The following is an 18,718-nucleotide window of genomic DNA, read 5'->3' on the forward strand; positions in this document are numbered from 1 at the left end:
ACCGCCCGCTGGTGTGTGTATCTGCGGCGTCCCTGCCGGCGAGTATCAGAGGAGGCTGGCGGTGTGCTGCGGGGTGGCAGGGGCAGGCGGAGGGGCTTCTGGCAAAGAACTCTGGCCTCGGAACCCGCTGCCCGCCGCGCATCTCCCAATAAACACTAACATCCCTAAAGGGCATCCGAGCCGGGGCTCTGCTGGGAAATCATCCTGGCCCAAATCGATCTTCTGAGCTCTCGGAGATTACTGCATCTTTCTTCGTAGCGCAGAGACGTGAGCCTGGAAAGGGAAGGAGAGGGCGACAACACCTCCCACCCAAATAAATAAATAAATAAATAAACTGGCTTCTCGCCGCAGCTGGAAACGGTCGATTGAGCCCAGGTTGGTGGCATTTGGAGAGAGTTTTCTCATTCTGTCGGCTTGGGAACCCGCCGCCACTCCCCCACTCCCTTCTACCCGCCTTGTAGGCGCCCCTCAACTTTGGGGCCCAGGGGCGTGCGCGGCGCGGGGCTGCACCTGCCCTGGCGCTCCGGGGTTGCGGGCCCGTGCGTTCGGCCTGGGTGGCAGCGTTGATGTGCCGGACGCCAGGGCGCTGGGCTTGTGTGTATGCGCGGCGCGGACGCCAAGGAGCAAGCAGAGAACCGAGCGGCGGATAGGGGCGCAGGAGCCGGGTTTCGGCTCCAACCGGGACGTAGGTTCCCCCTCTCCAGGCTGCCTCGGAACGGAGGCGAGCCCGGGGAGGAGGGGATACAGCGATGGGGGGCAGCGATTGGTGGTTTGGGTGGGGAGGGCTGGCTGAGCGAGCTAGCTGGTGCGACGAGGGGGGTGGCGAACTTCCCGGGAGAAGGGGTTTTCCCGGGAGAAGGGGCTTTTTCCGCGAGAAAGAGCTGCCGCCGCCGAGTGCTTAGACTCCAGGCAGCGGCCAGCTCCACTCGCCCCGCTCGGAAAGTAACGTTATTTATTTATTTGCTTGCGTTCAGCCTCTTGGGTTGGACCCAATAGACACCCCCTTGGACTTCGGGAGCCCGCCTCCGACCTCTCCAGCCTCCACCCTGCCCGTGCAGGCGGCTCCCCGGAATACACGCACATGCACCCCCGGCACCCCCTCCCCGCGCCCCGACCCGGGCAGGGGGTGGGCCCTCACCCGGGCGCTAAAAAGTCCCCCTAGGCGGGAGCAGGGGAGGGCAGAGGGGCGGGGGAGGCTCCAGCGCTCTCCGCTCTCGTTTCAAAGCGCGCTCTCCCTTCCAGGTTGGGTCGGACCTGAACCTCTAAAAGCGGAACCGCCTCCCGCCCTCTAGCCAGCAGCCCGCTCGGAGCTGAGTCGCCGGCGGCGGTAGCGGCGGACGGACCGGGGAGTTTCCTCTCGCATTGGATGGAGCTGAACTTTGGGCGGCCAGAGCAGCGCGGCCGTCCGGGAATCGCTGCGTGCTGAGCTCCCTCGGCGAGACCCAGCGGCAGTTCTGGATTTTCGGGGGGGCGGGGACCAGCTGCGCGCCGGCACCATGTTCTTGGCGACCCTGTACTTCGTACTGCCGCTTCTGGGTAAGTCGAGGCCGCCGCTAGCTTTCTTATCCGCTGAGTCTTCTTGGAGAGTACTAGAGGCAGCCCCCCAGTACCCCCTCCCCCCCCCAAAAAAAATTGCGGCGCGGGCGCGGTCGGTGTGGGACCGCGAAGTTTCGTTTTGGGGAAGGGGATCCTGAATCCTCAGCACCCCGGGCTGGGGGGTGGGGCAGGGGTGGCGCGGCACTTGCCCGCAGCTTTTCTTCTTTGGTTTTTGTTTCCTACGTTTTTAATGACCTAGCCTGGCGGGAAATTAAAGCGTCCGAGCCCTCCAGCCCCAAGCCCGACGCCCCTTGCAAGTCCCGGGGAGCTTGCGGAGGCGCGGGGGGGCAGGTGAGGTGTGGGCGAGCACCGGGCCAGGAGAGCAAACTTGGAAGGGAAAACTTTTCCCGGAATAGCATCTCGGTGCTCCCCGCCGGGCGGGCCGGGTATCAGGGCTCACCCTCTCCGCGTGCAACGCCCAGCCCGCCGCCGTTCTCCCCTGCCGAAAGCCCCCGGGCTTCAGTCGGGCCGGGCCGAGAGAGTGGCTGGAGCCGGGAACTGCGGGAGGGCAGCCCTGGAGGCCGAGCAGCCGCTGAGGCTGGTCGGTCCCGGGGCGGCAGGGCCTGCACGCGCGGTGGGCAGCGTTGGCTCGCGGGCAAACCGGAAAAAGCCCGCAAAGCCTCGGGGCGCCCCGGGGGTTGGGTAGGGGGAGACTAGCGGCAGGAGGTGCCCGGGCGGGAAGATGAACCCCCCAGGCGTAGGGGGGCGGACGCGCTCCGGGAGCCGGGAGCCGCAGAAGGCTGCTCCTGCGCGCGTCCTCCCCCACGGCTGGCGCACCGCGCCCCAGCCCAGCCGCACTCACGCTCCCTCCCCTCCCCCCCACAAGACGTGCTCCTGTCGGCCGAGGTCAGCGGCGGGGACCGCCTGGACTGCGTGAAAGCCAGCGATCAGTGCTTGAAAGAGCAGAGCTGCAGCACCAAGTACCGCACGCTCAGGCAGTGCGTGGCGGGCAAGGAGACCAACTTCAGCTTGACATCGGGCCTGGAGGCCAAGGACGAGTGCCGCAGCGCCATGGAGGCCCTCAAACAGAAGTCGCTTTATAACTGCCGCTGCAAGCGGGGTATGAAGAAGGAGAAGAACTGTCTGCGCATCTACTGGAGCATGTACCAGAGCCTGCAGGGTACGCGACCGTCTTCTTTTCCCCCTCCCCCAGCCCCTGAAGGCAGGCGGGTCCCTAGGCCCGGGGTCCGGCTGACCTCATCCTCCACTCACTTCTCCCCAGCTGCAGAATGAGGACCTTTCATTGGCCCCCAGGGACGTGGGCAGCTGGTGTTTGCTGCCGGTCTGGTTGTTGGAAAACCCGTGAGGGGGTGAAGGGACATCCCAGGGACCCCGCTGACCTCTTTGAAACTTGGTCGGAACATCGGAGTAGGAATCCGTTAAAGGCCTGGCTTCCCAGGATGATCCAAAGGCTTCCACTGCATCTTGCCTGGATTTCCCCCCTCTCTTCTTTCCTTCTATCCATACTGACATAAGATAAAGAATTGAGAATGAAAGGTCCAGTGGAATCTATTCTATCTTTACCCCCCTCAAACCTAATCAAAGGCAGATGTGGGAAAAAAAATTTTGTCATCTTAGATTAGCTGAGTCTTAAACCAGCTGGTGTAGTTCAGCCTTGGTTAGTGCAGAAGTGGCTCAGAGAGGGCAAGGTCTACTTGTCATAGCCATCCATTACAGGGGCAGTTTTTTGGTCCTTGTGTGCCAGAGGTGGGTCACGTTTGTAAATCTGACTCAAACATTCAGTGCATTCATTCTCCACTGAGTCTGAGGCTCAAAATTTGTAATATACAGATTTGACCTCTCAGCTGCCACTTCCTCCAGAACCTACTAACGAAAACCTGTTTCAGAGACGTAGTGTTTAATAGCCAGGGTACCTGCTTTCTGACTGCATGGCATTTTTTGGGAGTAAGAAAAAGGGCCAGCTTTGTTCTTCTATTGGCTCCTGGAGGCAAGCTGGGCTTGTGACGTCACTGGTTCCTTCCTCTCTGATTTCATTCCTTTGCAAAGAGTGGGAGAGTTTTCTGGCAAGATCAGGCTGGGTTGCTCTCCAATGTTTTCATGGCACTATGGGGAGAGCCAGGACAACAGAGGCAGAGGGAATGAAGAGAAATAACCAGAGCCAAATAGAGGCATTTGAAATCTTTGAAAGTTTCAGCATCTTTTTGTTACACAATCATAACATAATTAGAATTCAGATTCAGTAACGAAAACTGACTGAAATATATCTGTTTTCCAGATCTGAGTCCAATCTTTCTGTTGTTTTTAGGAAATGATCTGCTTGAAGATTCCCCGTATGAACCAGTTAACAGCAGATTGTCTGATATATTCCGAGTAGTCCCATTCATACCAGGTAAGCAGATTTATACTTCCACTCTGATGCCTTCGCCTGCTTGAAATCTATTGGCTTACATTCTCTTTGGCTCTCAAGTAGTGTATAAGTAGATAGTTGAATGGCACAGTGTTTCTGGGAAATTAGAAATAGGATGATGATAATGAAGAGGCAGAATGCCTAGAGATGATTGTATGACTTGAAAGTAATTCTAAATGAAGTAATGTTGTGTGGTGGTTTGAGAGAGGTTGGAAGGAGGTGACTTTGTTGAATTTTTTTTTTCCACGTTAAAATATGATTGGCCAACTCTTGCAAAGGGAGTGCCACTTCTGTCTGTAGGTGGCAATCGTATTCCCTTCTTGCTTCATACTGTACACAGTGCCTCCCTGGAAATGGGACATGTTTAAATGATGCCACTTTACTTTACGAGACGCCTGAAGATAATCTTAGATTGTTGAAGAATTTTGGTTGGACTCACTTGTCTGCCTTTGATTTAAAAGATTAAGCTCAACCATTTGTTAGCCGTTTTTTGTTTTGTTTCTGATTTTTCCTGAGCAAGTGTGTACATATACAGGAGAATGTATTACTGACCTTTCAAAAGTGGTCTCAATTCCCATAGTCTGTTTTGTCTCTCTTTGCAAATCTACATGTGGTTTGGAAGTGACCTTAGTTTTCGAATTAAGTTTTTCATAACATCTGCATTCAGACAACCCCATAAATAATGAGTAAGGCAGTGATTTCCCTTAATGACATAGAGATTCCAGACTGATGTTGACTTTTTTTGTTTACAGTTAAGACTTTTTCTCAAGTATATATAGCCATCACAAATTGTATGTTTCTTGGTTAACCATGGTGGTTCACGTTGAATTTGTTTCTGTGAGATATGGTGGTTTGGTACTGGTGAGAGTGTTCTGGTGTTCTAAATGTTCTATGTTTTCCTGCAGAAAGACATAGAACCAAGGAAGTATGTAAATACTGAAATTATGTGTGGGTGTATTATACACACATTCATTCATTCATTCATTCATTCACGGACATCCATTCTACATACATTCTCGCCTTTGGGATTTTGGCAATGAGCCAGACAGATGTCATATCTGCCCTCGTGAATCTTAGAGGCAGGCAGCAATTGACATTTATTAAGCTCTTATTATGTTCCAGGTACTGTTTAAGATCTCTTCATCATTAACTTATGTAGTCATCATCAAGTGCATCCTAGATATTGTTATTTCCATTTTAGAGATGAGATGATTGAGGCCGGGTGAACTTAGGAAACCAGCCCAAGATCACAGAGCTCCTAATTGGTGGAACGAGAATTTAAACCTATATTTGTTTGCAAGACTTTGTAACATCTGCCCCTTGCTACTCAGAATGTGGTTCTCAGACCAGCAGCTCGGACATCACCTGGGAGTTTGTTAGAAGTGTGGAATCTCAGGTTCCATCCCAGAGCTACTGAATGAGAATTCGCATTTTAAGAAGATCCCTGGGCTGGGTGCTTCGTATGCACATGAAGCTTGAGAAGCACTCCTCTGTATTATGCTTTTGGTTCAGAGGAAGAGTGTGTGTGTGTGTGTGTGTGTGTGTGTGTGTGTGTGTGTGGTCTGTTTCAAGATAAAATATAAGGGGGCAAGTTTAGTATCAGAGGTGTTCATATATTATCCTGAATAATGCTGATAACTTCTACCACAAATCCCTATTAATGCTGTCTGTCCCTTTGGCCCAGCCAGGACAGTGGCTGAAGGCAGTGAAGCGGGGATGCACAGACAAGAGTGTATGACCCTCTGAGCGCTCATGGGAGCAGGTCAGTAGGAACTAGGATGGGGTGCCAGAAACCAACCTGGCTTTCCTGGCACCGTGAGGGGCAATGCCTCTTGCTGGCTGCCTGCTCCATGGAAGCATTACTCCTCAGTCTTTGTACTGATGCCTGGAAGGATACGAACCTCCCCAGGGACAGTGGGAGTGAGGAAGTAGGTAAGGAGGAAGGTTCATTTGGGTTTTAATTTCAAAACTGTTATGAGCTATAGGGCTGCAATAGACTCATTTCCCCCTCTCTGGGTCTCTCTTTTCTTGGTATAATGAGGTCATTGGAGTAAGAATCTCCAGTCCTAACAGCCCATGATTCTGAGGGAAGATTGAGGACACCTTCAGAATCCCTCATCTGTGCTCCTACATTTGCTCTTTTCAGTCCTTGCATTCATTCTCCACTGAAAGTGACTTGGTCATTCTCCGATACCACTGACTTGTCTGGATTTCTTTGACGAGTGTCAGAAATTCTTCCGCACGGACCAAGTCCCCCTCATTCATTTGTTTGGATCCCTCTCTCAAACCGGTGTCTTTTCATAGCAAATATGATCCTCGGTTTGTGAGACCCAGCCTGCCGAGGTCTCAGAAGCCATAATGAATTACTCAGAGCCAGGAAGGTCTTGTCTAGAGCTACATTTCGTATCTCAAGGGCGTTGAATTTAGGTTCCAGCTGTAATGAGCTTTGAACTCTGACAGTGACTGTGTTCCTTAAGTGGGTATAGGAAAGCCAAATGGAGCTTTGAGAGGTTTTAAGTCACTGAGTAATGCATATTATCCCGTTTGGCATTTGTAGGACGGAGAGGGACAGAGGTTCAGGGTGATGAGTGTGGCGGTTGATGAGAATCTCTCTGTCTTGAGAGTCTCTGAGGTAACCAGGACAGCAGGGCCTTTGCCTTTTACAGATAGGGTAGTAATCTGAGTTTCCATATTTGGATTTCTCTGCCCAAGGGGAAGAGGATGTTTATCCACATACACTAAGTGTGAGCTGAATCCTCTCACCGAACAAGACATGTTTGACGTTCTTGGGTTTCCATTTTTTTGGACTCTTCAAACCCACAGCCACCTTTGCCATTGTTTACTTGATCACCAGTTAAAAGGCCATGTGGAGGTATTATCCATGGCAGGAACAAGGAAGGGAACAAGAATAAGGTAGAATCTAAAAACTGTCATCTGAGGCCTGAGCTACAGAAGGGAAATAAAGCAGCCTCGTCTGGGGAGAATTGCAGTGGGAGGTCGGAGGGATTACTCTCCTGGAAACGCAATAGCGGAAGCAGAAGCGTCGGCCTCTAAGGCGCTTTGAAGGGCTCTAGGAAGTGCCTTTTCTGTGCGCGGATGCTGGTGCGGTTTTTAGGGGCCTTACCAGGCAGTGGGCTAGAGGACACAACGGAAAAAGTGAGCCAGTGCACGAGGACGTTGGAGGAGAGGAGAGAACAAGGAAAGTGTCTTGGGAGCCAAGAGGGCAGAGCTCTGTGGGCGCTCAGAGGCTCAGAGGATGGACCTATCAGGTGGTGTTTCACATCTGTGTCTCTCAGCCACAACTCTGCCCTTTAACCTCCATTCTGCCTCACCTTTTCTTCTTCACAAACGTTCAAGAAGCAGCAAGAAATAGTGATTTGAAAGGAAGATGAGCCTGTCTGCAATGTTTTTGGACTCTCTGGAGGGCGAGAGCAAAGAAGGAGAAATTTGGAAAGTGTGATGGGTGCAGAGAAAAGCCTGAAGATGGAGGATCAGAGGGAGGATGTAAGACCCTCTGTGGCAGCGAGAGATTAAAAAAAGGGCTCCAATGTTTAAAAGTATTGATTGGGAGGTTAGATTTTTGTAGAGAAGAATCAAGAAATGCCAGACCTTCCTCAAATGTAATCAAAGTTGATGGTATTGTAAACAAGAGTCAAGTGGAGAGATCATGGGGAAAGAGTGATGCTGGGATTTTTTTTTTTTTAACATCTTTATTGGTCGTGATGCTGGGATTTGAACATCTAAATCTGATTTAGTGAACGACAAAGTTCTAGGTCTCTGGCTTTGCCACCATTTCCCTGCCAAGTCCCAGGAGTGGCTTAGACCTTCCCAGGAAGCCTTAGGATCTTGAGATCGGTCCCCAAGTAATTGGAAATGGCTTTGCCCGGAATCAGATGCCCCTAAACTCTCTTTTGAGTCTGTCCCCTTTTTGAATGATGCTATCAATAATGAGCCATGTTTAGCATTTCTGTTTTAATGTACCATCATATATGTGTAACTGTTAAACAAAAACTTTCTTAAAATGTTTGTATGTTGAAGGAGAGCCTTATAAGATCATCTGCTGTCTTGTCAAATCATGATAAGAGAGAAGGGCTGGTAAATACCAGCTGCTAGGGGTATATGGTGGCCCTCTCCTTTCCACTCAGCTCTCTAATCATGTTGTCACTATATTTGAGAACTCCTGTAAGTTCTTTTTTATCTATCCTGGCCTATGGTAAATTCATTTGTAGGCTAGCTTGGCCCTGCCCTTCCTCTCTAAGCCACATCACCTCTCCGGTCAAGCTCACTGAGCAATCCATTCCCAGATATTTCATGTGCGTTCACTTTCCCATGCCTTGACACTTGGCTTTGCCTTTGTTGGGGAGGTTTCTATTAGTTCTTCAAGACCAAGATCAGGTTTCATCTCTGAGGGCCATGCTGGAATTCCCCCAGACAGGCACTTCCACTCAGGACTCTCTCATGCTGCAATTCACTCTTGCCTTTATGATAGCTGTTAATCACAGACTATCGAGAGGACTTATTTATGTGTCTGTCTTTCCCACTGGAAAGTCGGGGATTTGCTTGTAATGGCGGGTGTTCGCTCAGCACCGAGCATCTTTCCTGGTTCTGAGCAGGCATCTCATTAACCATGAGTGGTTGAATATCAGAGAAAGGACGTAGAGATCGTCTAATCCTCTGCTTTCACAGAACTGAAGTTCAAAGAGGGGAAGCAATTTGGCCAGGGCCACACTGCTTGAGGGTCACCTCCAGAACCTTTACTTGGCACTGCCTTTGGGGAGATCAGTGCCAGCCTCTTTCTCTTCTGCATACTCTCTGGACAAACCTCATCCATCTCTGGGACCTCAGCTACCATGTACAACGATGACTCAGAGCCTCCCCTCCTACGCCATCCTCTCCTGAGCTCTACACCAGCATTTCCAGCTGAATCCTGGATGATTCCATCTGGATGTATCTCAGTTCCTTCAAAGTCAGCACATCCAAAAAGGATCTCATCATCCCTCCCCTTTTCTCCTTACATCCTTCTCTTCCTGAGTCTCCTGTCTTATGTAATGGCATCATCTGCCTAACTCATAAGCTTTGGAATCATCTCCAGCATCTCCTCTACCCTCCTCACTCCTTCCACAGGACCCATCGCTAAGTCCTGCTGAAATTGCCTGCTGTCTTTTGGATTGCTCTTCTCTCTCCATTCCCTTAATCTACCCACCTTATCTTTTACTTGAACTTCGCATTGGCCTTCTTACTGACCCCACCCTTGTGTCTAGTCTCTCCCAGTCCAACCTGGCCACCCATTGCCAGATATTACCTTAACACCTTGGTGACTTCCAGGAATGATCTGGTTTCAGTCTCCCTCCCTTCATAGATTCTTCTATTAATCAATCTTCTATCTCACCCCAGCGACCCCATGTCTGAACAACCCAGGTTGACCAGCTGCTGTCCCACCAGTGCTCTGGGCAGCTTCACGCCTCTTCATCTTTGTACGCGATGGTGAAAGAACATGTGCTCTGGAATTCCACTCACCTGGGTGCGTCCCCAGCTCTGCCGCTTACTTTGTCTTGGGCAGGTCATTTGATCTCATTGTACCTCAGACTTCTTGGATGTAAGTTGAGATGATGATAATGCCTCGCTTACAGGTTCTTGGGAATTAAAAAGGCGACATGTAGAATGCTTTGCTTAGTGCCTGAACTATAATTGGTTCTCAATAAATCTCAGTATTTTTTTTTTTTTTTTTTTTTTTTTTTTTTTTTTGCGGTACGCGGGCCTCTCACTGTTGTGGCCTCCCCCGTTGCGGAGCACAGGCTCCGGACGCGCAGGCTCAGCGGCCATGGCTCACGGGCCCAGCCGCTCCGCGGCATGTGGGATTTTCCCGGACCGGGGCACGAACCCGTGTCCCCTGCATTGGCAGGCGGACTCTCAACCACTGCGCCACCGGGGAAGCCCAAATCTCAGTCATTTTTAATGCTGTACCAAGGCCGTGTTAGCTGTTGGCTTACTCCTGACTCCAAGAGTGGGACTCTTTTTCCGCAGACCGTATTCCCGGGTCAGGGAACAAGGATCCCATGTCTTGAAAAGGATAGCAACCCCAAGCTTTCAGGAAGGCTGCTCATAAACTAGCTTGGACAAGAAATAAGAAATCTATCCAATATATAAAGGGCCCTGGAGGAAGCCCTATCTCTTAATAACCCAGTTTGAGTCTTAAATCCCCTTTGGGGAAGGTCTTCCTTTTTCCTGCTCTGAATCCCCCTGTTCCTCTGGGGCCCTATCCTTCCTTAAGCTCTTTGGTCGGAGGTGAGTCCGCTGCAGCTGGCTATCACCCGGGGTGGGAGCCCTTCCTGTGCTTAAGGATTCTTGTGATCAGCCTACCCTTCTCAGCTTGACTGATTCCCATTCTTCTAACCTCTCCCCATAAATCTTCTTTGCAACGCCCCTCATAGCAGGGAGAATTACTGCTCCCTGAGAAGGGCATGCCTTAAAGGTGGGAGAGGCTTCCGTCTCCACAGGCTCTGCTAAGTACACTTACATTTCACTTTCACACACCACTACTTTTGGCTTTTATCCTCTCGTTCTCCAGCCCCTCAGCGACCCATTTTTATTGTACAACAATAAGAAATTACAAACAGATAGAAAAGGAAAGCAAATTTAAACCACTCATAGTCTCTGCTCTCAAAGATAACCACTGTAAACATTTGATACAAGCCTTTTCAGATTTTTTTCCTATATGTGTGTGTGTGTGTGTATATATTTATCTTTTTTTTTTCCTTTTTTACAAAAATGGAGTTGTAGTCTACACATGCTTTCTTATTACCTGCCTTATGACCTGAGGAATCTGTGTCTTCTTGTGTTACTGGCCACTTCCTAAAGGCAAATTTTATTATTTAGATTAACTGTCAACCTCAAGAAGTTTCTTGAGTAAAGCATCAGGTCATTCCACTGTCTAGATACTTCTGGCAAAGGCCGGAATGTTCCAGTGCAGGCTGTGAACTTAGAGACAGTGGAATGTTTTGCATAGAGTTACTGTAGGTCCTGTTACCAGAAGAGGGGAGATAAAACATCAGTGAGTGACAGGTAATTGCATGAACTGAAGATTATTACAAGGTGCAAAATTATTTATAGCCAATATGTCTGTCTTCATTCCTTTTCTTTAGTCCTCTGAAGTATTTCTTTCTGCCATCTCTTAATTTTTCTGCTGTCAAAGCTCATTCTTTCCAAAGGATGTCCATTTTTGTTCTTTGGGATACAGTGGCGAATTCTCTAGAGAAGTTACTGGGATTGTTTGGTCCAAAGAGCACTGGTCCAGGAGTCAGGAGACTGTGTTCTGCTTCCAGCTTTACCTCTCACTAGCTGGTGACCTTGGGCAAGTGTCTACCCTTCCTTAGAGACATCTCCTCCTTTTGTAAAATGAGGGCAGAGGATGAGGATGACCTGTAACACATTTTCCTTCTTTCTCTAAGGGCTTGCATAGTGAATCTTGTATTATTCTGCGACTTACAGTTTTTCTTTCTAGTCTTTTCTTCATGCTAGAGAAACTCATCATCTTGCCATATATATTTTTCATATTAATAACATTTATAAAGTATGATTTATTCAATATGTACCTTACTTTGAACCAGAATGTATTTAAAGCATCTCATTTGAATACATGGAAGAAGGTAAAATAAGAAATAAGAAGAGAAAATAAGGAAAAGGGGAAAATGATAGTAGGAGAGAGGAAAGGAAGCCAGGAGTGAGTTCAGAAGACAAAATGCATGTCATAAGATTATATTTAAACAAATTAAATTATCAGAAGTACTGTGTGAAAACAAAGGGGTAAATAAAATCCCTGGATTGTAGGTGCCGTAGGACTTTTGGAGGTCATTCTAGTCCAATCCCCTTATTTTACTGATAAGAAAACTGAGAGTTCCATAAATTTCTAGGACAGTAATACATAAATTGTCTAGGACAGTGATGACAAGTAAAATTAGGTATGTGTTTGTTTTTAAATGGATATTTGAAACTCTCCATCTCCTGGCATTTCCCTACCTCCTTTAAAATTGTCCTTCACCTGCCCCTCGGCCCCTTTTAGGATACCAGACTTTGTTCACACAGTTAGAGTGAGAAGCACAGCCTTCGACTTTAGTTAAGCAGGTGGCTGTCCATTGTTTCGGAATTGTTTCAGAACAAGGATTATTTAATAGGTCTCTGTTTGGTAACAGGAGCCAGTGGCCAGAATGTTGATTTTCATATCTTTTGGCCCCCTTCAGAATTGTCTGCAAGGAAAACTGAGAAATTATTTGTCGCTTTACACCCTCTCAGCCTTCAGATTAAAAAAAAAATTAATCTATTGTCTGGAATTTTTTGTTAAAGAAGCTAACCGCTTCCCGTAATTTAGAGACTCAACTAGCTGGGTCAGTGATGAGATCGAATGGGTAATTTGCATAAGGGGCTAATTTATTATGTCCCCTGGGCATTTCTTTCATCTCTCTTCCCATTCTAATTAATGTTCTAAGAGGGTCTATCACCATATCAGAAATTAGGGGTGAAAGCAGCCACTGTTAACCTTTATTCTTAGGATTTTTTATCTTCTTTGATCTTTTAACCATTTTCTTTTCATAGCCAGGGATTTGCACAGATCGGGCTGGGGAAAGCATGGAGAGGAGATTTTAGGGGTATGCTCTTTTCTGATCTTTCTTCAAATAGTAGGCTGTTGTAAAAATAAAAATGACTCAGGATAGCTCTCTACCCACAGAGGGATTTGTAAAACACACAGAAGGGTACGGTCATGGTACAGAATTGTTTCTAAATTTGAGCCCTCTAGAACATCTATATAAACATGTATATACACATGCACAGATATATATGTATGTATCTGCCTGTTCCTGTGTGTGTATATTTATAGTGTGTGTGAGTGTGGATGTCTGTGTTATTAAACATTTTGCCTCAAAAAGATCTTCCTTGACACGTGTTTCAGTTGGTTCTGGCTGTGACAAAGGCAGCTACGGGTGAGAGAGTGTGACACAGCTGAGGAAAGGCAAGAGAACAAACAATTTCTTCGAAAATCAATTGCAATTTACTCCTACTAAATTGGCCCTCGGTCCGCCCTGTCCAAGCATTAGCATATGACAGACTTTTAATCATTTGGTCAAATGGCCTATTTTTGGTCAAACCACAGTTGCCTCTGGGACTCTGCCCGTAGTCCTAGAGCTGTGTTATCTCCAGACCTGCAGTCTCTTTAAAGAGGAGGTAAGTTTGGGGAGAGGAGTTCCCTGGGGAGCCCCTGAGTGCCCTGCACGGGCTGGGCTGCCTGTTCAAGGCCATTATTTCCTTTTGGTCCCCAATCATGCTAAAAGGTAGGTCTAATGATCTCTGATTTTTGAGAGGGAAACCTGAGATCAGAGAGGTTGATTAATTTTCTCAGTGCCACACAGCCAGTAAGTGGAAGAGTTAAGTTTCGAATCTTATCTCTGCATCTCCAAAGCCTGTGCTCTTTCTACTGTTATGTGATGAAATTTTAAGTACCAACCTGATCCTTTATTAAGGAGGAACTGTCTAGATCCTACTCTACCTCCTTAATTCCCAGTTTCCCTTCCTCTGTCTTCCACCTTAAAACACTATTTGACAAAAAAACCTTTAAAGTTGAAATATAAGCCAGTATCTGTTATTTTAATATTTAGCCTTGCATTCCGATCAGTTCTTAATTGACAAGCAAAATCCAGAACATGCACGCTATTAAAACCATTCCTGCGGAACTGCAGAAATATTAACCAGAGAAGAGATTTCTGGATTGTATCTTTTTTCATTTCAGTGTGAGATGGAAGGTTTCTAAAGTAGAGCAGAATGCCTAGGGCCATTTTTTTTTTGTCATGTTGTCATATAAATAGCATTACACAGTGGTAAAGAAAGGAATACACACTTTAGTCCCACTTTAAGGTGACCTAATATGTTATTCATTTGTCTTCCGTCACGCTGGTACTACTTTCCTTTACGTCCCTCCTAATGGTCTAAGAAACGCCGTGCCAACGGTTATTTCTGTTGCCTTTTGTACATGATTGTTTTGTGTACAGTTAATTATGTATGAAAATAGGTATTGATTGCGTTCTTTGTAGGAATAGGCCAGCAGGTTTCTTAAAGCCCATGTTTATGAAATGTTCCATTGATCCCTGTTAGTATGCGTTTCAAATACACTCTTTATAAGAAGATACCAGGAGATTGGAGAATTCTGGAGAGTCCTTGATGGAACCATTGTATTCTTGTTTGCTTAGGAATGGCAAGTGGCATTTGAATGGGAGAAGGAGTGAACAGGCCAGAACTCTAAACGTACTCCCAATTGAAAATGGTTACCCTCCCCACGAGACCTTAAAAGAAATAAAAATAGTCATTACAACAGCGGTGAGAGGCAATGAGCTAGGTGTTTTACGTGCAATAACTTGTGTCAACCTTGTTTAGTAGAAGGTGTTCTTAGCCCCAATCGGTAGATAGGAAACTGAGATCCAAGTAAGGAGCTGGCCTGAGGGCACACGCCTAAGAATGGGTAGAGCCACATTCTCACCCAGGAAGTCTGGCTCCAGAACCCATGCTGCAGTGTCCATTTGCATACATATAAGCAGAGAGATAATCCCTGAAAGTCAAGAGCACAAACTGCATGAAGAAGTCTTAGACGCTTTGTGCTGAGTTATATATGTGTGTATGTGTATGATATACACATATGTAATATATATTATATATTATATATAAAATAAGTATAATATAATGAAGAGAAGAATTGGTCAGTTTCTGTGATCTCACTTAATTTTCAGTATTTTGGTGTGATGGCATGGCATTTCTGCCAAATTCATTCATCACGTATTTATTGAGAACTTACTATGAGCCTAGTGAGAGGCCTTAGGTGATTCAGAGGTAAATAGGACCCTGCCATTGCCTTTTAAGAATTCTCTCTTTTGTTTTAGGGCTAGGTATAAAACAAATAAGTTATGTTGCAAAGTGGTAGGTGAATGAATAAAACTCCATACAAGGCTCAGATGTAGCCCTAAGACGGGAGTAACTGACTAGATGGAGTTATGGGTCAGAGAGGGCTTGCTGAAGGGGACTCTGAACTGGGCTTTGAGGAGTAGATAGGAGTTTGATAAGGAGGGGTGGTTGGGGAGGGCATTCTAGGCAGCGGCAACAGCATGGGCAAAGGCACTGAGTGTCCAGGGTGCTGTAATAAGCTGCTTTCTATGGCAGGGGCCCTCGGTATGAGCAGTGGTGGGAGACGAGCTGGGCAGAGAGGCAGGTGTGCCACGCTTAGGGGCTTGGCCTTTGTCTCAGAAGAACCAGGGAAGGATGATGGCTAATGAAACTCAGCATTGTTGGGAGTTTTATGTCGAATCATATGAAATTGCCGTTTTTGTAGGTCATAGTGGTAGAATAGCACACATTTCATATGGCTCAACTTTATACAGATTTGTGTCATAAAAGCACACACAGGGGTCTGCTTCCAGACTAGAGAAAGACATAGGTCTGCTGTTAGGATTAGTAACTCCTCACCTCAGAAGGTACCTGTTTGCCTCAGCTTCTGATGGCTTCTCTCTCTCACACCTTCTCCTTGGGGGGAAAAGATGCACAAGGCACCCAGTGCACACAGCTCCCCATTTAGGGGCCCAGGGTCGGCAGAGGAGCAGCAGTCAGTGAGGCCGCCTGGGCCTCACAGGGTGGTCCTGGGAAGGGACTGAGGCACATGGAGAGCAGGTGACAACAGAGCAGAGAGGTGCCGGCAGGAGTGAGTGCGGGAAGCAGGGGGGTCTGCAGCCAGCTCATGAAAAGTCTTCATGCTTAGAGGCATTTTGGCTTGTAACAGGAGAAAGGGTGTCATTGCAAATTGTTCAGTGGGGCCCCTTAGACACTGAGTGACCTAGCTGGTGAAAGGAGGCAGCCTGGAGGTCAGTGGGAATGTGGACAGTCTTGGACCCCCCAGAGGAATGGCTCCCCATCTGCCTTCTGCAAAGCCCCAGTCCCAACCCCAGGGCTGCCCTCTAGCCTGGAATCAGGATGGGCTTCTGCTTTCTGATCTGGGGACAGTGGTCAGGCATGGGCGTTTGGATCTCCAGGCCAGAGCTGTCCTCTTGGCTGGGAGAGATGGCCCTGACCTACCTGTCTGTGGTCCGCCTGTTGGGAGGACTCGATGTATGGCTTGTTTCTTTTCTATGTACTATTTTATTCTTCTGGCTCCCTAGTCCTGGGTCTCACTTGGCAGTTTTCTTTTTCTCTTTTTTCTTTTTTTTTGCGGTATGCGGGCCTCTCAGTGTTGTGGCCTCTCCCGTTGAGGAGCGCAGGCTCCGGACGCGCAGGCTCAGCGGCCATGGCTCACGGGCCCAGCCGCTCCGCGGCACGTGGGATCCTCCCGGACCTGGTCACGAACCCGCGTCCCCTGCATCGGCAGGCGGACTCTCAACCACTGCGCCACCGGGGAAGCCCTCACTTGGCAGTTTTCTGCACTACATTCTCGACTTGCTTCAGAACATTTCACAAGAGACCGTCTGAATAAAAACGCAAAGATTCTAAATGCAGGGAGGTGTCTTAATTGAAAGAGATGCCCACTAACCCCAGGGCAAGCCGGGTGAGAGAAGGATGAGGTAGGAGGGCCTTTGGGCCTGCAGCCAGTAATTACCACAGCTCACAGAGCAGTTCCGAAGAAGTAAGCAAACCCTCTCTGTCCTTCTTGGAGCCCAGGGTGTGTTTATGACATTGTTTTAATGATACTGTTGGGGTGGGAAAGGGGAGAGGTGATGCTACTGCCGGTTTCCTGTAAGAACACACCCAGAGCTCGGCAGCTCTATCCTCAAGAGCCACCAGGCAGACTGTCTGTATTCATTCCAGAGATTGGGGTGGGGCTGGAGAGGGACAGGGGGTGAGGGCCCAATGATGCTAGGAAATTATGAAATGCAGAATAGCAGCGGTAAAGAGGGTTTTGGGGTTAAACACACCCAGATTTGAGTTCCACATTCCAGCACTTACTAGCTGTGGGACCCTGGGTTAATAGAGACTCTGCCTGTAAATGGGGATAATAATAGTATCCAATTCATAAGGTTATTGGTGGTAACACTTAGGAAGAGCACTGGAAAGTGCTTGGGAAATGGTAGGCGAATGCCGGTTGCTTCCTTTTATATGCACCCTAACTCCCTTCTCCCTCCTCTCCCAATTAATTAGCATGAAACAGCAATACTAGATTGAGTGGATGTAGGTTTTTTCTGCTCTGAAAGAAAAAAAAGACAGCAATAGCCATACTGGAAATGATGATCACCAATTCAGTTCAGTCCAAAACATCAATTATCTTCTCTAAAAATAACAGTAGTCACATTCTCTGAGAACCTACTCTGCGCCTGGCACTGTGCTAGTTGTTGGGGGGATGGTGAAATCAGAAAGAGGGTGCAGAGCACAGGGAGTGCCAAGGAGGGAGTGGGAAAAGGAGCAAAAAGGGAACTAGGATGCAGGAAAGAAAAGAAAGCTCTGGAAGGAGGTGGCCGAGACTGGGGTGCAGGGCTTTGGGGAGCGGACTCCAGGTGAGCCAAGGCACTCGTTGGCAGGAAACCCAGCACAGAAAATTAACATTAGATATGCTAGCCCTGTGTTGAGCGGCTGCTAGCATGGTGAAAACCTAGTGTGTCTTTTTCCTGATCATTCTCAAGAATGTTTAAAAAAACGTAATGTTTGCAAACAAAGTAGAAACAGTTGAAGCATTGTTTTCTATTAGCAGTATAAGGTTCACTGGCTATGGGTATTTTTTCATTCTTGTCTTCCAAATTGTAATTTTAAAAGATGAGGCATTTCATATTCAAGAGTTTCCTTTGTCTGAAATAAATTATTCATTTCTACCCACTTTCAGAAACAATGAACATAATACTTAATGCATCACAATTAAGTGGGTGTAGCTTCATATAAAATTATGGTCTGTGCATTTTGGTGGCAAACGGAGCAGTGTATCCTATATCTTGTCAACATTTGTTCCTCATAAGCAAAACATAAAGAAGGAGAGACTCAGAAATGTGTTTTCTTTCCTCTAATGGTGGAGGAGGGGTAACTTTAGACCCAAGCAGCCTTGTTTTTGACATTCCACAGCTGTTGGGGGCTATGTCACTGGGCAGAGAAAGTGAACTTACTGCTACTATATTGTGCATGGGGTCAGGTGAGGGTCAGAATTCTTGAGCACTACCCATTCATCTCAGTCCCCTTTGTCTGGGTTTGAGATCCCTCTAGAATCCTCTTTCAGAAGGGCATTGCCTGGAAATGACTTCCTTTTGGATTTAGTGGCAACTGCTTCTTTTTTTTTTTTTTTTTTTGCGGTACGCGGGCCTCTCACTGTTGTGACCTCTCCGGCCGCGGAGCACAGGCTCAGGATGCGCAGGCTCAGCGGCCGTGGCTCACGGGCCCAGCTGCTCCACGGCATGTGGGATCTTCCCGGACCGGGGCACGAACCCGCATCCCCTGCATCGGCAGGCGGACTCTTAACCACTGCGCCACCAGGGAAACACGGCAACTGCTTCTTGAATGCTGGCTGGTTGGTCATGTGTATCTTTTCCGAAGATCCGGCTTTTTGAAATACCTTTTTTGCGTGTGACAAGATTCCTCCTTAGGAAAGTAGGCATTGCCAGCGAGGATTGAGATGTCCATGCAGAGCCTCTTCAGGCTTGAAGGTTTAGCTGTGATGGTCCCCAGGAACTCAAGTTCCCAGCTCTGAGGTCAGAGTCAGAGCTGGCTATGACTGCCAGAGAGCAATTGTGGAAAACATTACTTGCGAAACGCCTG

The 18,718-nt window shown here is 47.8% G+C and overlaps 1 protein-coding gene across 6 annotated transcripts in view; it reads left to right on the forward strand.

Annotated features, from left to right (window-relative positions):
* Window positions 1-267: 267 nt before the first annotated feature.
* GFRA1 (GDNF family receptor alpha 1) overlaps window positions 268-18,718 on the forward strand; it is a 212,635-nt gene continuing 194,184 nt past the window's right edge. The window contains exons 1-4 of one of the 6 annotated variants that reach the window (XM_079899357.1): window positions 268-375; window positions 1,243-1,536; window positions 2,423-2,716; window positions 3,863-3,946. In XM_079899357.1, the coding sequence (XP_079755483.1) occupies window positions 1,497-1,536; window positions 2,423-2,716; window positions 3,863-3,946 (418 nt within the window). In that variant the 5' untranslated portion in view covers window positions 268-375; window positions 1,243-1,496. Of the gene's footprint in view, window positions 376-680; window positions 1,537-1,788; window positions 1,888-2,422; window positions 2,717-3,862; window positions 3,947-18,718 lie in introns of those variants that run through there. The other 5 variants (XM_079899356.1, XM_079899359.1, XM_079899355.1 and 2 more) reach the window with 5 other exon arrangements.

The sequence above is a fragment of the Stenella coeruleoalba genome, assembly GCF_951394435.1.
Source record: "Stenella coeruleoalba genome assembly, chromosome: 16".
NCBI lineage: Eukaryota > Metazoa > Chordata > Mammalia > Artiodactyla > Delphinidae > Stenella > Stenella coeruleoalba.